We start from the raw sequence: 19449 nt of genomic DNA on the forward strand, positions 1-19449 counted from the left end.
GACGTTTCGTAAGAGAAAAATGCAGTTAATTTCATCTGTTTGTCATGAGGTTCCATGACTTTGTTCACACATGGCATCTGAACACATAAAATAAATTTGGAGAATTTTCATTAATTTTTGAATGTTTTATTTAACTTGTATACACCCATCGTGTTCCCGGTCACAAATGACCGGTCATTAGAAATGAATGGGTAAGACTACAATTAGTGTATAAAATAGAGTTAAACACATTCCCACACTCCTTTCCCACACCCAAACATGCAGGTGTCTTTGAGCAGACACAGATGTGTGTTAACACACACACACACACACACACACACACACACACACACACACACACACACACACACCTTATACCCCTTTCTGGCTTCCATGGCAACCCCCAAGGGAAAGTATCTCTCTGACTTCTTTCCCACACCCCAACATGTAGGTGTCTTTGAGCAGGCACACACACACACACACACACACACACACACACACACACACACACACACACACACACACCTTATAACCCTTTCTGGCTTCCATGGCAACCCCCAAGGGAAAGTATCTCTCAGACTTCTTTCCCACACCCCAACATGTAGGTGTCTTTGAGCAGGCACACACACACACACACACACACACACACACACACACACACACACACACACACACACACCTTATACCCCTTTCTGGCTTCCATGGCTACCCCCACGGGAAAGTATCTCTCAGACTTCTTTCCCACGCCCCAACATGTAGGTGTCTTTGAGCAGGCACACACACACACACACACACACAAACACACACACACACACACATGGACACAGACACACACAGACACACACAACTTTGCCCCTTTTTGGCTTCCATGGCAACCCTCACAGGAACCTACCACGGGAACTGCCAACACCTGTCACCTGACACCTGTCAGGTGTCAGGTGTCAGGAAGAAGACCCAGCTGAAGTTGTGGTCACCTTTCGGTCCAAAAATCGTAATTTTTCCTGGACCTCATCCCCACCTGAGAGGAACGGTCAGCTTCCATGTGAAAATGTCATGAGGATGACTAACTAAATCATAGTGGTCAATGCTGACGGGAACACAAAAGATGCTATTTTTTTGCCACTATTTAGAAAATTGAAATGTTTTCAAAACAGTGTCCTTGGAAAACATTGAAATGAAGTACTCTGTGATAAATACTACAACATGTTTCATCTGAGTATTTGTTATAGTCAAAATAATATCTATATAATGTTTTTTTCCCTAAAAAACGAATGGTATGATCTCAGGTAAATTGGGCCTACAGCACATACATAGCAAATAGAAGTTCAAAACTTGTCATTTTCACAAGAGCAGAAGTTGATAAAAAGATCTAACACAACATTAGGTGATAATATGTATCATAGTGGATTTATAATCAAATACAATGTTACCGGTCACATGTGACCGGGAACCTCATGAGTGTTAGCCCAAAATGAACAGAATAGGAGGGTTAAGAACTGCACATTATCTTAAGAACTTCTTAATTTTTTCCACTTATGAACTTCTCAACTATCTACCTTTATGTAAACAAACAGCCGCTAGCTGCAACCCACAGCAGCTCCATCTAAAATACAACAAAACAATATCCATTATAGTCTAAACTTTGATTTGATGTTATAAAAGTGTTGTCTCAAAAATTAAGATACATACTTTGTATTGGACAGTGACGATATTACTAACCTGTTAGTTAATGGAATCTAAATATAACTGACACATGAATGTCCTCTTATAGACTCAGAAACAATAGCCTATATGTGTCAAAATACTGGTTTAGATATTAGGCTGAATTACAGTTTAGATAACGATTATCACTATGTTAACATATACAATGTAAAATTATTAAGGTATTAGCCTACTACATTAATCTCTGTTATATAATCAAATTTGGCTCTAAATGAATCAAAGATGTTTGAAAAATAGCTTACCTTCACACAGCATGTGGTTAATTAAGACGACCTTTACCTGTCTTAAAGTTACGATACTATTTAAGAAAAATAGTAAGATCATTTCTTTCAAGAATCCCATTTATTCTTAAGAAAAATCTTAAGAATAAAGTTGAGAACATTCTTAAGATCTTTTGTTTGGATTCTTAAGATATTTTGTTTGTGAATTCGAAAATATCTTAAGATTCTTCTTAAACCCAAACTTAAGAAAAAAAGTGGAACTAAAGAAGAAATTTAATCTTAAGAACCTTTGGAGAATCCAGCCCCTGGTCTCTCTAAGTCTAGATATGATCAAGTTACTAGGAATATTACAGAAATATAATAGGCAACACTGTGTGTGTGTGTGTGTGTGTGTGTGTGTGTGTACGTGTTGTTTCACCAGCCCACCCGCACATTCAAATATTCAGTGAATGCAGCATGTGTATGCGTGTACTGCTGTTGTCATTTTTCCCATTGTGGGATAAATAAAGGCATATCTTATCTTATATTATGGCAGGAAGTGAAGCACATGTGAAAATATCTTCACTGTGAACTGAAAATGCTGTCTTCCATTGAGGGAAGTGGCATTTCATTTATTTATTTCAACTCAATTTATATTATGAAATGTATCAAATTACATTTTATTTTCCCTGACAGAGGAGGAGGAGGGGGAGGAGGTGGAGGAAGAGCAGGAGGAGGAGGAGGAAGAGGAGGAGGAGGAGGAGGAGGAGGAGGAGGAGGAGAAGGAGGAGGAGGAGGAGGGAGCGTTTCAGTGTGAAAAAGTCCTGAAAACCCAACAGCTGCTGATTTTAGGAAAACTCATGTGGAGGACTTTATGATGATGATGATGATGATGATGGTGATGGTGATGATGGTGATGATGGTGGTGATGGTGGTGATGATGGTGATGATGGTGGTGATGATGGTGATGATGGTGATGATGATGGTGATGGTGGTGATGATGGTGATGATGGTGGTGATGATGGTGATGATGGTGATGATGATGGTGATGATGGTGGTGATGATGGCGTCTCTTACAATCTCTGGATGCGGCTGATGATGCTGCTGAAGGCGGCCTGGACGTCAGCCGCCGAGACGGTGCACACGATTGGCTGGCCGTCGCCGAGGAGACGCTCTGAGAGATACTGGAGACAGAGAGAGAGAGACAGTATTCAGAAAGAGACAGACAGTCAGAGAGACAGACAGACAGAGAGGCAGACAGGCAGGCAGACAGACAGACAGACAGACAGACAGACAGACAGACAGACAGACAGACAGACAGACAGAGAGGCAGACAGGCAGGCAGACAGACAGACAGACAGGCAGGCAGGCAGACAGACAGACAGGCAGGCAGGCAGACAGACAGACAGACAGACAGACAGACAGGCAGACAGACAGACAGACAGGCAGGCAGGCAGACAGACAGACAGGCAGGCAGGCAGACAGACAGACAGACAGACAGACAGGCAAACAGACAGGCAGCTGACCTGTCCCTGCCAGTCTGTGGTGTTGATCAGGATGATGGACTCAGGCAGCAGATCATCAGAGAACAGGATGTGGTTCAGCTGGTCCAACACGGACTTCCTGGCAACCTGGACACACACACACACACACACACACACACACACACACACACACACACACACACACACACAGTGCAGTGATGAGAGCCCAACAACCTCGCCCCTCCATACCTTTCTGACCTCCTCCACATTGCCACACCTGCACGCACAGTCAGATCATCTTCCTCTCTTCATCTCTCCGTTCCCCCCGCCCGCCTGGCCACCATGGGGAGCAGAGCTTTTAGCCGCTCTGCTCCCCAGCTCTGGAATTCACTCCCTCTTGACCTCCGCAACACCACTTCTGTTAATCTGTTTAAATCCAAACTCAAAACTCATCTGTTCAGACTTGCCCACTCCCTCTGACTCAGTGCACTGTGCTTGTTTGTGTTTTTCTATGATGTTTTTTATGCTGTGTTTTCCGTGATGTTTTATGCTGTGTTTGTTACTTTGATGCTGTATCTCGTATTTGTTTTTACTGTAAGGCGACCTTGAGTGCCATGAAAGGCGCCATAACAAATAAAATGTATTATTATTATTATCATTAAAACATGGAGCTGATTCACTTTTTACTGAAGGAAATGATCTGACCTGCTCTGTTTGGTTAAAGATGGAGTCAGCTGCTGCCCTGTCTGTCTCTCTGCCTCTCTGCCTGTCTGCCTGTCTGTATGTCTGTCTGTCTGTCTGTCTGTCTGTCTGTCTGTGTGTTTCTCTCCCTGTCTGTCTACCACTCTGTCTGCTTCCCTGTCTGTCTGTTTGTCTGTCTGTCTGTCTGTCTGTCTACCACTCTGTCTGCTTCCCTGTCTGTCTGTTTGTCTGTCTGTCTGTCTGTCTGTCTACCGCTCTGTCTGCTTCCCTGTCTGTCTGTTTGTCTGTCTGTCTGTCTGTCTGTCTGTCTGTCTACCGCTCTGTCTGCTTCCCTGTCTGTCTGTTTGTCTGTCTGTCTGTCTGTCTGTCTACCACTCTGTCTGCTTCCCTGTCTGTCCCTCTGTCTTCCTGTCTGTCTGTCTGCCTGCTTGTCTGTCTGCCTCCCTGTCTGTCTCTCTGCCTCCCTGTCTGTCTCTCTGCCTGTCTGTCTCTCTGCCTGTCTGTCTCTGCCTGCCTGTCTGTCTCTCTGCCTGTCTGTCTCACCTGTGCAGGGATCTTGCAGTCGGGCGATGTCTCGCTGTCGACGCTGCTGGTTCTGTCTGTCTGTCCTCTGCTGTTCTGTCTGTCCTTCAGGGACGAGCTGCGAGGGTGGCGAGACAGCTGAGCACCTGTCTTACTGCAATGAGACACACACACACACACACACAAACACACACAGAGACAGCTTAGCACCTGTCTCACCTGCTGTACTCCTGTGTGTGAGTGTGTGTGTGTGTGTGTGTTACCTGGGTGATGTGTGTGTGTGTGTGTGTGTGTTTTACCTGGGTGACACATGTGTCTGAGACTCTGTTTTACAAAGTTTAGCCGCGGGGCCGCCTGTGTCCGTTCCCATGGCAACGTCCTCCTCAGCTTCCTGTGGAGACAGGAAGTAGCTGCTATCTGTCTCATCAGGTAAACAACCTGATGTTTATAAATAAATAAACAACTCTCTGTTTTACAAACAAATCAACAGCAGGAGTTTATCCTGGTAAACCAATAAAAACCATGTTCACCCACATCAACCAATCAACAACAATATTTTTATGCTGATAAAAAACTGATTGATTTATCTGGAGAAATAAATAAATAAATAAATAGACAAACACATTATCAGTCGTGTGTTTATCAGAATCGGAGTCAGAAATATTTTTTTTGATCCTCGAGGGAAAACTGGGTCAGTTATTCAAACTCCCAACAGAGGAATTCAATAAGAAATACAAAAATTAATAAGAAATATAAAAATCTGTGAAAGATTCCAGAGAACCAACCACCTTTCATGCTGATACCGCGCTCGTGTCCAGACTCACCCCAGGCCCCGCCTCCTCCCCTCGGGGCTCCTCTGGGTGTCGGGGCCCCCGGGGGCCCGGTTGCTCTGGAGACAGCAGCTCTGCGCCCTGATTGGCCGACAGAATAGCACAGTTACTGACAAACCATGAGGGTGAAGCAGGAAGTCTGAAGCCACTGCAGAACATCACAACATCGTCTTGACTTTTGATATTTTTCTGTTATATATGAAACTGTTTTGAGTGTCGATCTTGAACACTGACAAAAGATTCAAAGAGCGGAGATCATAACGACGTGATCAAATAATCACTAAAACTCATATTGTATCGTGACAATTTGCTGTTAATTAATTAATGAAGTAAAATTAACCATTTGAAACGTGAGCAAATTCACTTGACTTCTCTCAAGAATAAATTACCTGAATTTTTTTTAATGACAATTGCAAATAAAATTTTCAAATATACACATAATAACCAAAATAATTTTAAAAATTCAAGAAAACTATATTCTATTTTTTCAAATTACATTATCATATTAATATTGAATATTTATTTAATATTTATATTTATTCCTCATTTTGCTGAGGACCCTCTGGCAGCTCTTCAAGGACCCGTGGGGGGCCCCGGACCTCAATTGGTACAACCAGAGGAGAAAAAAAATCATCTTCTGAAGCAGCGGCTGCTCGTTTTCACCGACACACAGGAGGAACAGGATTATCATCTACAGAGCTGACTCTGGAACAGTCCCTCTGACTGCTGTTCATCTGTTTAGCCTCTATGGCGCCCCCTGGAGGTGGAGGTTTAGCTTTAGCTTAGTGGAATATCTCCCTGTATAACCTGTCGTCACTTCGGCTGTTTGATTTATATCATGTTGAGCAGCAGCAGGTTGTGAGAGGAAACACTCACGGCGGTGCTTTGCTCCCTCTGCTGACTCCGCTGACTGTTCAGGCTGCCGATCTCCGTCTGAGAGCTCGACTGAGAAATCCCCTCGAAGAAAGGCCTGTGAGACCAACAGAGCCACGTGAAGCTGCCTCACAGCACAGCGAGAAATATTAAATCGTACAGTAACTACAGAACTCTGTTATCACTCTCATATAAACTATATCACCTTCATGCCAGCTGACACAGGGATCACACTGACCAACTTCTATTTTTCTATGACTCATTTAGTGTGTAAAGTATGAAAAACCAAGTCGGATGTCGGATGTCACTGCTGCCATGTTTCATGAATAAATAAAGATATATTATTCTGTACTGAGGATTACTTTCATCGTTGATTAATCTGTCAATGAGTTTGTCAATTAATTGATTTAATGGTTTTGTGTGTGAATTGTGACAGGAAGACAGGAAGTCAGAGAAAAGGAAGATTACTCGGAGCAAATTAGTGATCTTGGTGAAGCAGGGAAAAGGCAATTTCAGGCATTTTTAGTTGAGAAAAGAACTAAAACAATCAATTAGCAAAATGATCGCTGATTACATTTTTTTGTTGATCCACTAACTGATTAATTAAGTAATCATTTCAGTACTAATCTCTGTACATTGGAGGGTGAAGTATTATCATCCATATCAGTAAACTTCTCTCAGCCATCAGTGAGCTGACTATGTGTCAGTTTTTCTCCGCCTCAGTGACTCTGATAATAACAGTAATAATAGGCCTAATAATAACAATAATAGTAATTATAGTAATAATGATGATGACTCTGCAGGGCCGGCAGACCTGAGTTTGGGTTTGGGCGTGCTGAGGACGCTGTCGTTGTCCTCGAGCTCGGGGCCGCTGTCGCTCGGGTTGTAGACCTCCAGGCTGTCGTACAGGAGGTCCAGGTCCTCCTCGGCCTCCTGGCTCTGCTCCACCGGGTCCGAGTCCAGAACCTGCAGGAGCACAGAGGAGCCAGCAGGGCGGCGACACAAGCACTGTGACTGCTCTCACACTGCAACGGCTCATATTACTGTTCAAAATGCATGAAGTTCTGCTTAATGTAGCTGTAAATATAATAAAAGTCATGACACAACAGTGAGTGTTGGTGGGATTTGACAGTGTGTGTGCACCGACCTCGTCGGAGACTTTGAATCTCTTCAGCAGAGCCACAAACTTCTGTTTGAAGTTGGGCTGCTGTGTGGCAAAATGAAAGAGACAGGACACAAAGACAAAGGTGAAAAATTAAAAAGTTTGTTATATTCATCAGCTGCAGACCACAGCTATCAGACTGGATCAGGCGTGTCTTGTCATCCTGAGCAGCTTGGACCTAATTTCAAAATAAAAGCTTGAATCTTTGTTTCATATTATTTGAAGTTATTTGAAGAACATATAATACTATATAATACTATGAGTCATCAAAGGTTTAGACTTTTTGGGATTCACTTCAGTGTGCTCATGAACAATTTTACTACAAACTGTATCTACATCATCCTGATGTGGTAAGCCTCACCTCAGTTCTGCTCCAGGAACATTAAAAAAAATACTGAGAATTAGTTTCAGACAGTAGAGACAGACTGTGGGAAAACCCTTATGGTGTCCATGGAAAATCAAGAATTCCACTTCAGTTAAAATAAATCTGAAGTGTCAGGATGTAAGAATGAAATTGGTGGCACATCAAGCTGGAAAAATGAAAATCTTCCACTGGACACCAGGAGGCGCTGTGAGTCTCCGATCCTCACCTGAGTCATGGACGTTGTTCGGATCATTTTCCTGTGAGACTTCTTCGGCTTCTGTTGGACGTCGTCATCATCATCGTACAGGTCCTGCCAACGAGGAGGGAAGTCAAGGTGTGAGCGTGTGTGTCCTCGAGGTTCGTCTGAGCTCAGGATTAAGAAACCAGTTAAACCAATAAAAACAATATCATTTCAACTTATTTCTGCACCTGAGGCGGGACCGCATCATCACTTCCTTCCTGTTCAGAGGAGAAGCTGTCATCATCGTCCTCCCAGTCGGCCTCCATGTCAGGGGAGCGGTCTGTTTCCAAAAACAAGTCACGCTCTGTCAGGGAACCGCTCCCTCACAAAACAACCCACATCTTTATATCTTTATACTTTAAATCCACTGAAAGCAGCCAATCCCAGCACTCCCCAGCACACACACATAGCCAGGCTGATGGCGACTGCATCTGTGGTTTGCTGGCAACACACACATTTCCAGCTGTTTTATGCCCAGACTAGTCAAGTCAGTTTGTTATAAAAGCAAACTAATCACATCCACTGAACTAATGATCGGCTTTTACATTTGCTGTTCATGTAAGTAACGTGCTGAGTGTAGCTGAGTTAGACCCAGGATTAGCTAGACACTGCCTCTCCTTTCACTTTCACTTTCTCTCTAAGCCTCTGTGACCATGACGACTTGTTGCATACACAGCATGGAGCCTAAAATGTATGTTTGTCTTGCTTCCTGTGGCTGTTGCCAACATTTCGAACTTTATATGCGAAACTAAGTTGTGTTGTCATCTAAAGATACAGCCTCTAACCTGTAATCGAGGCTGAATGCAGATGTGGATAGCAGTAGCAGTTAGATGATACTAAAACATCATGAAATTATATCATGTGCCTTTAAAAATCAGGTGACTGCAGCTTCTCTCTCATGAATTAAAGCCCATGATTGGACCTTTAGGAGTGCAACAGGGCTCGTCACTGGGGCCTCTAAGGTTCAGCTTCTGCCGCCTTGACATTAGGAACTTATTTGTCCTCTTGTGGTTTGTAGCTTTTAGAGAACAGCCTGGTTCCCCTATTATAACTGAAATACGACTGGAGAATTGTACTGCCTATTTTTCATATCCTACAAATCTACAAAACTTATTTCATTCGAAGGCAAAAGCAACTACAAGTTCAAATCTACCTTCAATTAATATTTTACCAAATTTTTTATTGCTTTATTTAGGTGTTTTTTTTTTTTTGTTGTTTTTTTTTTTTTAAAATATATATATATTTATTATTCTGTTTGTGGTAACAGGCTTTAAGTGTGAATCCAGATTTGTTATTTAGCAGTTGTTTTATTCTGTTTTATTTTGTTTCCATCGATTTTAATTTGATTAAATTCTTCATTTTTTTCTGTGCTTTGTGGCTTTTTTAAAAGTTTTTTGCAAGGCTACTCAACTATAGCCTACAAGTTAAAATCTACCTTCAATTAATATTTGACCTACTTTATTTATTTATTTCAGCATTTGTTCACATATTTATTTATTCGTCCATTGATTAATTTATTCATTCATTGTATTTGGCCTAATAAGTGCTGATATCCTGATATTGTACCTTCACGTTTAGAGGAAACGGTGCATTTATGGACCTTTTTGGCTGTGAAAAAGGTCCACATAATCATCTCGAGGTCTGATAATCAGCTCTATAGGGGCAACATTTGTGTAGATTGCACCTTGCAAGGCAGAAATGGACTCCCACTGCACCGACTGACGAGCACATTGGGATTCATAAAATGATCAAGACGGCGACCCTGTGCATTATTTTTGCTCCCTTTTCACTGGTTGTTTTTTCTCTCTCTTTTTTACTTCACCCACGACCCGCCCGTATAAATTTAATTTACTCGACCCGGTGCAGGAATCTGCTTTGAAAACCACTGGATTAGACAAATAAAGTGCATTTAATAGTTGAGTAGAACATAAACGTAATGTGGAGTGTGACTCTACAGAACGTGGCAGCGCTGACATTAGATATCCTCAAGCTGACGCATTTCGGCTTCAGCCAATCAGGAGCCGGTATCTGACCGACGCCCAGCCAGCCACAGTCTGATGGAGAACTGCAATTATCATGTCGATGGAAATATGCAGAGAGAGAAAAAAGGTCAAGTTCAGTGGTTCCCCATACCGGAGGATTTGGTCTTGTTGCCATGGTTACCGCTGGCATCCTCCTGCTCGATTGGCTGGCTGGACAGAGAATGGACGCTGAGCTCAGCCGCGCGCACCGCAGCGTCCTTCAGGTTGCTATGGAGACCAAGGATCTGAGCTCCGTCTGTTGGATGCTGCATCACCTGGGAGAGGGAGAAGCACACACACACATGCACACATGCGCACGCACACACACACACATACACACAGACACACACAGACAACCACCCACACTCATACAGACGCATACAGAGTCACAGACGAATGCATCCTCCCACACACACACACACACACACACACACACACAGGTGTTCACACATGTAAATTGAGCTGAGTTTACCTCTGAGGGGCACAAAGGCAGAAACAGAAACTCTTGTTCAAGACAGGAGAAGTACATTTCCTCTCCTTTGATTGTCCTTATTTATTCTGATGAGGTGCTTTAAAAAGTATTTAAAAAATAACAAAAATAATGATTGTTATTATAATGAAATTCATAATAATGTCATCTTATATTTTGCTTTGCTCTGAACTCAGTGATGACTTGGAGTTCAACCTGGGATCTTTGTCTAACATTGGTAATATATATAAAAAAAAAAAAAAAAAAAACCCTAAAGTGACTTTGTGTTCAACCGGTGACCTTTGACCCCTCCTACCTCCGCCATGTTGATGACTCCGACCGCCAGCGTTTTGTAACCGAGGATGGTTCGGTTCTTGTACCTCTTCCTCCTCTGCAGCATCACATGCAGCCGGTTCGCATCTCGCTTCAGGAAGTGAGGGTACTACAGGTGAGCAGAGGAAACCGTTCTCACACACAGACTGAACACCACGTAACACATCAGTGGATGCTGAATCCTAAGAAAATGTGGTTAAAAAGAGGTCTTACATAGGTCTTGGGCATGCGAGGGTTAAGGAATACTAAGATGTGATAATGTCCTATAATCTAGGGTTGATTGGCGGTTAATCTACTGATAATCAGTTGGTGCATAAGGTGTGAAAAGTAAAGCCAAAGTCTGATGGGAAGTAATCAAAGTCCAAAGTGACGCCTTTAAATGTCTTCCTTAGTTTGACCAGCAGCCACACACACACACACACACACACACACAAAAACACCCAAAAGATAATTAATGAATTCGTTAATCGATCGTTAATTCATTAATTCAGTCTTCCTGGAGCTGACATCAGAGGTTGGACTTTTTAATTGATCTAGTGACTAAAACTATTTCACCATCGTTGATATTTATTCATTTTGTGTTGATTGATCAATGAACGGATGATTCCAGCAGTAAAGTGATGACATGTGACCTGCAGGGAGAAGGTGAGCTCCAGGTCCGTCTCCATCAGGCCGTCTGGAGGGAGGAGGTACTCGTTGGAGCGCAGCGTCCGCTTGGACCCCTGAGAGACAGACAGGTGGACAGACAGACGGACAAACTGACCTTAATGTTTCCAAGGGAAAATGTCCACAGCACCTGTGGCGCTGCTGTTATTTTATCTGGGCGAGAGAGCAAATATATCAGGAATCAGCAGAGGATTCAGCTCATCAAACCACGTCTGTGCACCCGCCAATCATCGGGTTCCTCCACCCCCCACCCCCATCATACCACGGACTGTTACCATGGAGACAGCGGCGCCATGGGTAACCGGCAGCTGCTGCAGAGTGCCCGATGGCAGCCGATGTGTTTTTCCTTTCCTTACATTTTCATCAGAGACGAAGCTGACATCAATGTAGAACGGAAAGTTCTTCCTCTCCGTTTTTATCGTGTTTGTGCCTCCCGCCTCCCGACACGCCGCCTATCAAGTTCTCAAAGTTTTTAATCACATTGGACATCAAGGACCTGAAGCAAAAGATCACTGATGCCATTGCCACCACTGATGAGGCTCTGCTACAGCGAACATGGAAAGAAATCGAGTAGCCTCTTGATGTGCTTCGTGCAACTAATGTTCCCTAGAGGTGGATTAAATGAGGCCAAAAAAAAACTTCAATATCTACTCCTCATTTTGTAATAATTTCCACAGATTTTTCTATTAATTTACTTTTGTAAAAAATGTAAGAACCCTTTGCCGCATAGCGGTCACTACAGTGGACAGCTGTTTTAAAGCCATTTCTCCTAAATGCAGTGGTTTCTATGGTGGAATTGCATATCAGCTGTTAGAATGCTCTCTGCTGCTCCCCTCCATTGAAATTGCTGAAAACATGTTAATACTAGTATCATGACATGGTAATATCAGTCCTGCATCCTTAAAGAAGAATGGAGACTCACAGAAATATTCATGCCCTAAGAAGTGTAAAAACACACAAGAAAAAATCTTGACTCAGGCTTTCATAATTCATGCATGAAAGGGTTAAATTGTAAAGAGACTTCATGGACACCCTGGATAATGTTCCATGGGAGTGTGATATGGCCTTAACCTCTGAGCAAGCTGCCCATTCTGTTCACATTTTGGGAATAAAGCCTCATTTTGTTGTAACCTGATCATTTCATCATGAATCACTGCAGGACGATCTTTTACTCATTGAGGTTTGGCCTTGGATGGAAATGGAGCTGTTTTCTGCGTTTCATTCATTTTCAGATGAGTCATGTAGCCTGTGACAAAATTATTGTTTAAACGTCCAAAATAGAACAGACATGTTTAGCCTGCGGCCCTTGGACACAGCTGAGTTTTGCTGAGTGGCCCCTGAGCCGTCTGAAGGTGAGGGGCCCTGCTCTACATCAAAATGTTCAGCTACTTTTTACGTTTCATCTCTTGGAGGTCGTCTGCATCACCTGGGCGATGCTTGGCTCGACACTTCCATTACAGTGGATTGAAGCTGCTGCAGGGACCACAGGGGCCACGAGAAAAAACAGATTACTGAAGTGACTCTAAACCAGAGATGTCCGAGATCCGACCTGTGAGCTCGTCTCATCAGGTTATTTGGAAGGAAAAGAAAAAAAATAAAATAGTCATAAATCAATTATTTATTGAATTTGTATAGTTGGCCAAATAAGAGATTTCTGTGACAAATACAAAACTAATTATGATTAATTATGAGAAATGGGTTAAACTTTAGAGGCAGTGCGAACTATCAAAACAATCCAAGCTGATCCAAAAACAAAAGCTCCACATGGAAGGTAGGACTTTTTCAAGAAAGATGGAAGGAGAAGTTATGTTTTTGTTATATTTAGTTATATTTAGTTATTTTTAGTTATATTTCTTCTGGCAGGTTAATGGCAAACCTGCCTGCTGTATATTTTGTGCACGTGTCTCTTCTGCTTGATGTACTTCTACATTATGTCTTATTTTCACGATCTGATCGACAGTAACCCGCGTCACAAGGCAGCGCGTTAGACGTGATGCATGTCTGCTGCTGCATTCAGGGTCAGCGGGACCGCTCAGCGCTCTCATTAGTGTCCCAGTTACGGATCTTGTTGAGAAATAAATTCCCTTCACAGCTCTGGAAAAAAAAAAAGAGTGAGACTGATCATCTGCCCATTGATCATGTAACTGGGGCAAAAACTCCTAAAAATAATGAATCCTGCTGGAGCCGAGCCGGCAGCGATCATACAGACTCGGCGAATAAAGTTCAGCAAATGACCAGAGACAGCAGCTCCGTAACGAACACCAGCGGCTCGTTTTTTTCAAACAGTTCAGTTTGTATCATAGTTTCACTTGATTTTTTTTTTTTTTAAAACTAAGTCAGAATTCAAGCTCTTTCTTCATAATTCAAACACAACGCACAAAGCAGAATGGGGATTTTTGCCAGCGGAGCAGCAGAAAGCCTTTGCATGCAGCTTGTGGAAAAGTCACTCATTGGGATGAAGGTTAATATTAATCAAAAGCAGACATGGATGTTCGCTGAAATTTCACATCACACTCGAGACAAAACAAGTGGTGCCGTCATCAGCCCCCCGTGAGGAGCTTCACTTCCTCATGCTCATGAGATGAAGAGAAAAACCAACATATGAATGGAGGAGCTGATGTCTCCGGTCCAGAATCCGTGATAAAGAGCGAAACCAGACGTGGGCGTGCACGTGGGCGGCCTGCTGGCATCGGGGTAAGCCAATTAAATCCGTCCTCAGCGTCACGAAGGCATCTCTCGAATTTCTCAGCCGCAGTTTCTCTCTTTTTCTTGAACAAACCGAGCGCGGCTCTCTCTGAGAAGATCACGTCATGAGGAACATTTTGGCAACAAGGTCAGTTTCTTATGTCCAAGACAATCTTTTAGATCATCTTGTGGAAGTGGAAGTTTGAAACACATCACAGTATTTCACAATAAGAGCCCAGCCTGCAGACAGCAGTGAGGGACATGGTTCCGGTGTGAACGGTGTTTTCCAGTTCAGCACTGTTCTTGCATTTGCTATGAGAGACTTTCTGTAAATGTTCTTGGCTGCTGGAGCGGCTCCACAGCGCCTCCTCAAGGCAGTTTGATGAATTCTTTAACAAGGAGATGAACAGGATCGGACACAATTTGTCTGGCTTTTCGTTTCATCTGCATTTTATATATTTACATCCCAGTTGTCTCTGTTCATTCCCAGAAAATGACTGGCCATGTTTATGTCATCAGCCATTTTCTGAAAAAACACGTTTTACTGTCCACCGGCTGCCATTCAAATGACAGAGGCTGCGGTCTCCCTGCTCGCACCCCACCATGTTTTTAACCAGTGACTCACCGACTAATGCAGAGCACGGACCGGGACAGTTTGTCTGTTTGTCCCGAAAACAATCAGCAAAGCCACAAATGCAAACAAGTTTGACCTCTGACCTCCAGCTGTGTGAATGAAAATGGGTTCCCTCCCCTTTGCAGACACGCCCACCTTCTGCTAATCCCATGCAGTTTGGGCCCCAAAGCCTGCAGTCCACATGTGTTCTTGTGGCCTGTTGTAAAATGGTGTGTGTGTGCAGACTGGGGCCTAAACAGTCTTGGAGCTGCATCAGTTGGCTTTGACTGGAAAGCTGAGACTCTTGTGGATTCAATGAGCCACATTTGATTCCTGTGTGATGATGTTGGCCCCCATAGCAGCCATTTCACTGCAGGCAGAGACTTTTGTCACACTGGACGTCGCTGGACTGACAGGAACGGCCAGTTTCTGACACGTTTACACAACACAACGCTCAACTCCAAAAACATGCAGTTCTTACAGAAATCTCCAAATGTGAAAAGTTTTTGACTCCAAATCAAAGCCTGGATTTTTCTGTGGTGTTGCTCAAAGTCCTAATGTGGGATTTTGGTGGGATTTTGCACAGAAACTGTGAAACAAATGGTATCAACATCAACATTACTGAAATAATTTATGAGACATTAATTGAACACGGGAATGGCTAAATAAATAAATAAATAAATGATTAAATGGGCACCTAGCCACAGCATGATGTTTATTCCACATTTATGACTGGGATAACTTGACACCTGAGCTGAGCTGAGCCACTCTTGGCTTCTACTGTTCACCTGACGTGGTGAGGGCGTGTTCCTGAGCAGCTCACCTGGATCTTGACAGCGATGACGACCGAGCTGAGCTCTCTGTCCAGCTTCCTCAGCACCATCAGCTTCTTCAGAGTCAGACTGCACAGCCTGGAAGACAGGAGGAGGAACGCTGAGTCATGATGGAGGAAAACACCTTCACATGACTCATCACCGCTGAAAAAAATCTCTTACATCTCCTGTTTTTTGTATTTATTTTTTTTTTGTATTGATTTGATGTGAGGGAGGCTGCCTGAGCTCCATTCATGTTCAGCGCCGGCCGGCTTCACATTCATCCAGTTTGAACACATTCACAGCGAGGAGCTGCTCGGCTGCAGGACATCATTTCCTACTGAAAGACGCCTGAGCAGATCAGGCTGGATTAACCATTAGGGCAATGGAGCAGTTGCCCAGGAGCCCAAGAGTGCAAAAGGGCCCTGGTCCAGGGTCAAAAAATAAATAAATAAAAATAAAATATCAAATAATAATAATAATAATAATAATAATGATAATAATAATAATAATAATATTAATAAAAATAAATAAGTAAACCCCAACAAAAAATAAAAGCTTGTTAGTTTGGCTTTATGTTAACCTGTGTAACCGCGAGCTGAAGCCTCCCCCCATTGGTCAGACCACATCATGTGACAAAGTCAAAAGTGACGGCAAATCAATGTCACGTTACGCTGACGCAGATGGGGTTTTGTAGAAATGGAGACGCATGCAGGGCGGCTAAGCGAAAATTAAAAAAGAAAAAAGACATCAAAAAGGCAGAGAACTTCAAAGGATCGCCCCCTTGTGGCAGCGAGCAGCTTGGACAGTGAGTCAGTTTTGCTGATTTGTTGGTTCAGCTTTGCTGAACATTTGATCTGTGGCTGGTCAATATTATCTCTTGTGATATGAGAGCAGATCTGCTGTGGGATTTTGGATATGGTGATACGCCATATGTGTCGTCTGTTCCTGGTTTTAAAGGCTGCATTACATTAAAATAAGGGCATTTTCTGAGCTTACTGTTGTGTTGTAGCTGTTCTATTTGTCTTTACTCACCTAGTTATTACATAGACATTACTGATTATTATTTATCAAAAATTTCATCATGTAAATATTTTGTGAAAGCACCAACAGCCATCCTTACAGTATTATCAGGAAATCGATATTGCGGTATTTAGCCCAAAATATTGTGATACTTTTTTTTAAGGGAGTGTGTGTGTGGGATGGAGAGGAGGGGGCACTGGTATCTTGTTGCCCAGGGGCACAGTGGAGAGTCCACTTATTTCTTCTGGAGTTTTCTCCAGAGTCTTTTAATTTAATCTGGTTTGATGGATTCAAAGCAAAGACACTAGCAAGCATGGAGAGATCCCAAACCAAATTTAATTATATTTGTTAAGTTTAAAAGAACTAAGAGCTCAGGTTGCTTTTTTAAAATGTGCCAACCTTGGCCTCTGGATAACATATTCACATCATTTATTTTGGTATTTCACTCCATCTCTTTATGTGAATGGAAATGTATGTACATTTATAATGCGTATAATGGGATTACCTCAGTGAATAGATGTTGTGTTCTGCAGCGTCAACACAATATTTCAGTTACTGGGTTTTGTTATGTAATGTGTCCTCCATGATGAAAGCCGGTGGGGAAGACAGAAAAAAAATGATAAAAATTTGGTCACAAACCAAAAAAGAAATAAAGAAAAAAATCCTAAACCAAGAAAAGAAGCATGTATGGACAAAATTCAAACCCCCAACTTATTGTTCTTGAAATGCAATGAACCGTCAAGCTACATCTCGGTGCCTCCAATGAGATGACACATCGCACAGTTCAGAGGCGGAGGGATACAGTTTTTCTGTGTTATTCGACAGGAAATAGTTCCCATTGAAACGCGTGTGTGTGTGTTAATGTTTTTGGAGAGAACTGCTGCTGTTTTTCACATGTACAAAACCAAACTATCCCCATCCAGCTCCACCAAGTCACACAGAATCACGATGACCGTGGAGGAAGTGGGAAAACATCTTTTTTTTTTGTATTTTGGATGAACTGTTACTTTAGATTTCTTCAAGCTCTGCCTGAAGGGTGGACAGGCAGGGCCTTCACACTCCTGCAGGATGAGATCCGAGCTGCTGCGACACACATCTTTCATTTCTACAAACGGCCTCATTCATTTATTACGACGTTTGTGTAAAAAGCAGAGAGGCGGACGCAGTTTCCAGGCGTGGCCTCGGTGCGAGACGGGCCAGCCTCCCTCTTGATTTGCTCTCCTGGGGTCTCATTATTTGAGGATGGTGCAGGCTCTCCTGTTTGCAGGACACAGAGCTTTTACTGTGAACAGCAGCACAGCAGCTACAAGAAGTGTGTGTGTGTGTGTGTGTCTACGCTCACAGCGAACACAACCTCTGCACGACCAGAGGTGACAGACACAGACAGGCAGTTATTTTGGTCTGACCAGCAGCCAAAACCCCCCAAAGTATTAATTTTATAATTACGCGTTTTGGTGATTTTACTTGATACATGTCCAACATTCATTTTTATCAAAGATGTATAGAAATTATATCCTTGATATTATTTTTACTGAAGGCCAAATGTGGATCATGGCCTGTCCATAATGTGAGCGTTACCCCTTCGGAACCCGTGGAGCCTCTCTCTCTCTCTCTCTCTCTCTCTCTCTCCCACACACACACACACACACACACACACACAGTGATCACAGATAATGGTCTCATCCAAACGTGAGTTGGAGCCCCTCGCTGAACGACAGACAACAAGCAGTTTTGTCCTCGGTCTCTGCAGCGGACTAAGCTCATCACTTCCACCCTGCTGCTCCACAACAATCCCCGATCCACACACACACACACACACACTGCTGTGTTTCATCTAAACTCTGAAAACTCAGATGTGGAAAAAAGGTCCATCCTGCTGGCCTTGATTCCACTTATTCTGATTTTCAGGTCACCAGCATCAGCGCGGTTCCTCCTCTGGGGTTCATGAAGGTGCAGAGCCACATCTGACAGGACTCAGTTTAGGGTTTGGATTTGTTTCTCCAATCAGATTTTTAAGACAGACTGTCCACACTGTTATTCGCAAGTGATCAGACCGGATCGGTGCGTCCAGACATCACTGACCTATCTGCACGGCTTGCTGCGGTAACGCCGGATAGGCATCATTATCTACGTACGCTGATGATGCGGCTTTCTAATGCAGAAGCAGGAGAAATGCCCCCCGCACGTTCAAAGTGCCGGCAGACTTTATTTCATGGACTGTTGTCCTCTGTGTCGTCCTCCATGTTGCAGGGATGATACACAGCCGCTCTGATGCATGTCCGTCACTCTGGACTTGATGTCGAACGGCGTCCAGAGTGTCTGGACTGAGACGCACCTGTAGAGATCTGACTGGGTCCAACTGCATTTCAAACCGCCTCCAAATGTGGCTTGGATCATATTTTGTGTGTTTTTTTTTTTTTTTTTTTTTTTTTTTTTTCTGTCCAGACTCTGTAAAATTAATCTGGATGCAATCTGGACAAAACAAACAAACAAACAAACAAACAAAAAAAAAAAAACGGATTTGGGCTGTGGAAGGCTCTGGAATATAAAGCTGGGACCCTCCCTCTGACCAAAATGTGTTTTCCTTCACCCTCTCTAAGTGATTAGAAAAAAATGACTTCCCTCCCCCACCGAATGTCTCATTGTTTTCCGTGTTCGATGCATAATCAATAAAATACTTGTGGTCAGTTTGGCCTCTTTTCATTGATAGGTTTTGTTAACTGTGGATACGTTCTCTGAATACACTGC

General features: G+C 43.1%; 1 protein-coding gene across 1 annotated transcript in view; it reads right to left on the bottom strand.

Annotated features, from left to right (window-relative positions):
* The window catches only part of LOC115360026 (phosphofurin acidic cluster sorting protein 1-like), a 31188-nt gene that overhangs the window by 7686 nt on the left and 4053 nt on the right, over positions 1–19449 (bottom strand). The window contains exons 2-15 of the mRNA XM_030052706.1: positions 15690–15777; positions 11535–11624; positions 10886–11011; positions 10213–10375; positions 8268–8359; positions 8065–8148; positions 7460–7519; positions 7127–7278; positions 6316–6409; positions 5434–5520; positions 4909–5000; positions 4631–4763; positions 3428–3532; positions 2979–3085 (exon numbers count right to left, since the gene is read on the bottom strand). Coding sequence (XP_029908566.1) covers positions 2979–3085; positions 3428–3532; positions 4631–4763; positions 4909–5000; positions 5434–5520; positions 6316–6409; positions 7127–7278; positions 7460–7519; positions 8065–8148; positions 8268–8359; positions 10213–10375; positions 10886–11011; positions 11535–11624; positions 15690–15777 — 1473 coding nt within the window. The remainder of the gene's footprint in view (positions 1–2978; positions 3086–3427; positions 3533–4630; positions 4764–4908; positions 5001–5433; positions 5521–6315; positions 6410–7126; positions 7279–7459; positions 7520–8064; positions 8149–8267; positions 8360–10212; positions 10376–10885; positions 11012–11534; positions 11625–15689; positions 15778–19449) is intronic.

Source organism: Myripristis murdjan, chromosome 1 (assembly GCF_902150065.1).
Source record: "Myripristis murdjan chromosome 1, fMyrMur1.1, whole genome shotgun sequence".
In the NCBI taxonomy this organism is placed as follows: domain Eukaryota; kingdom Metazoa; phylum Chordata; class Actinopteri; order Holocentriformes; family Holocentridae; genus Myripristis; species Myripristis murdjan.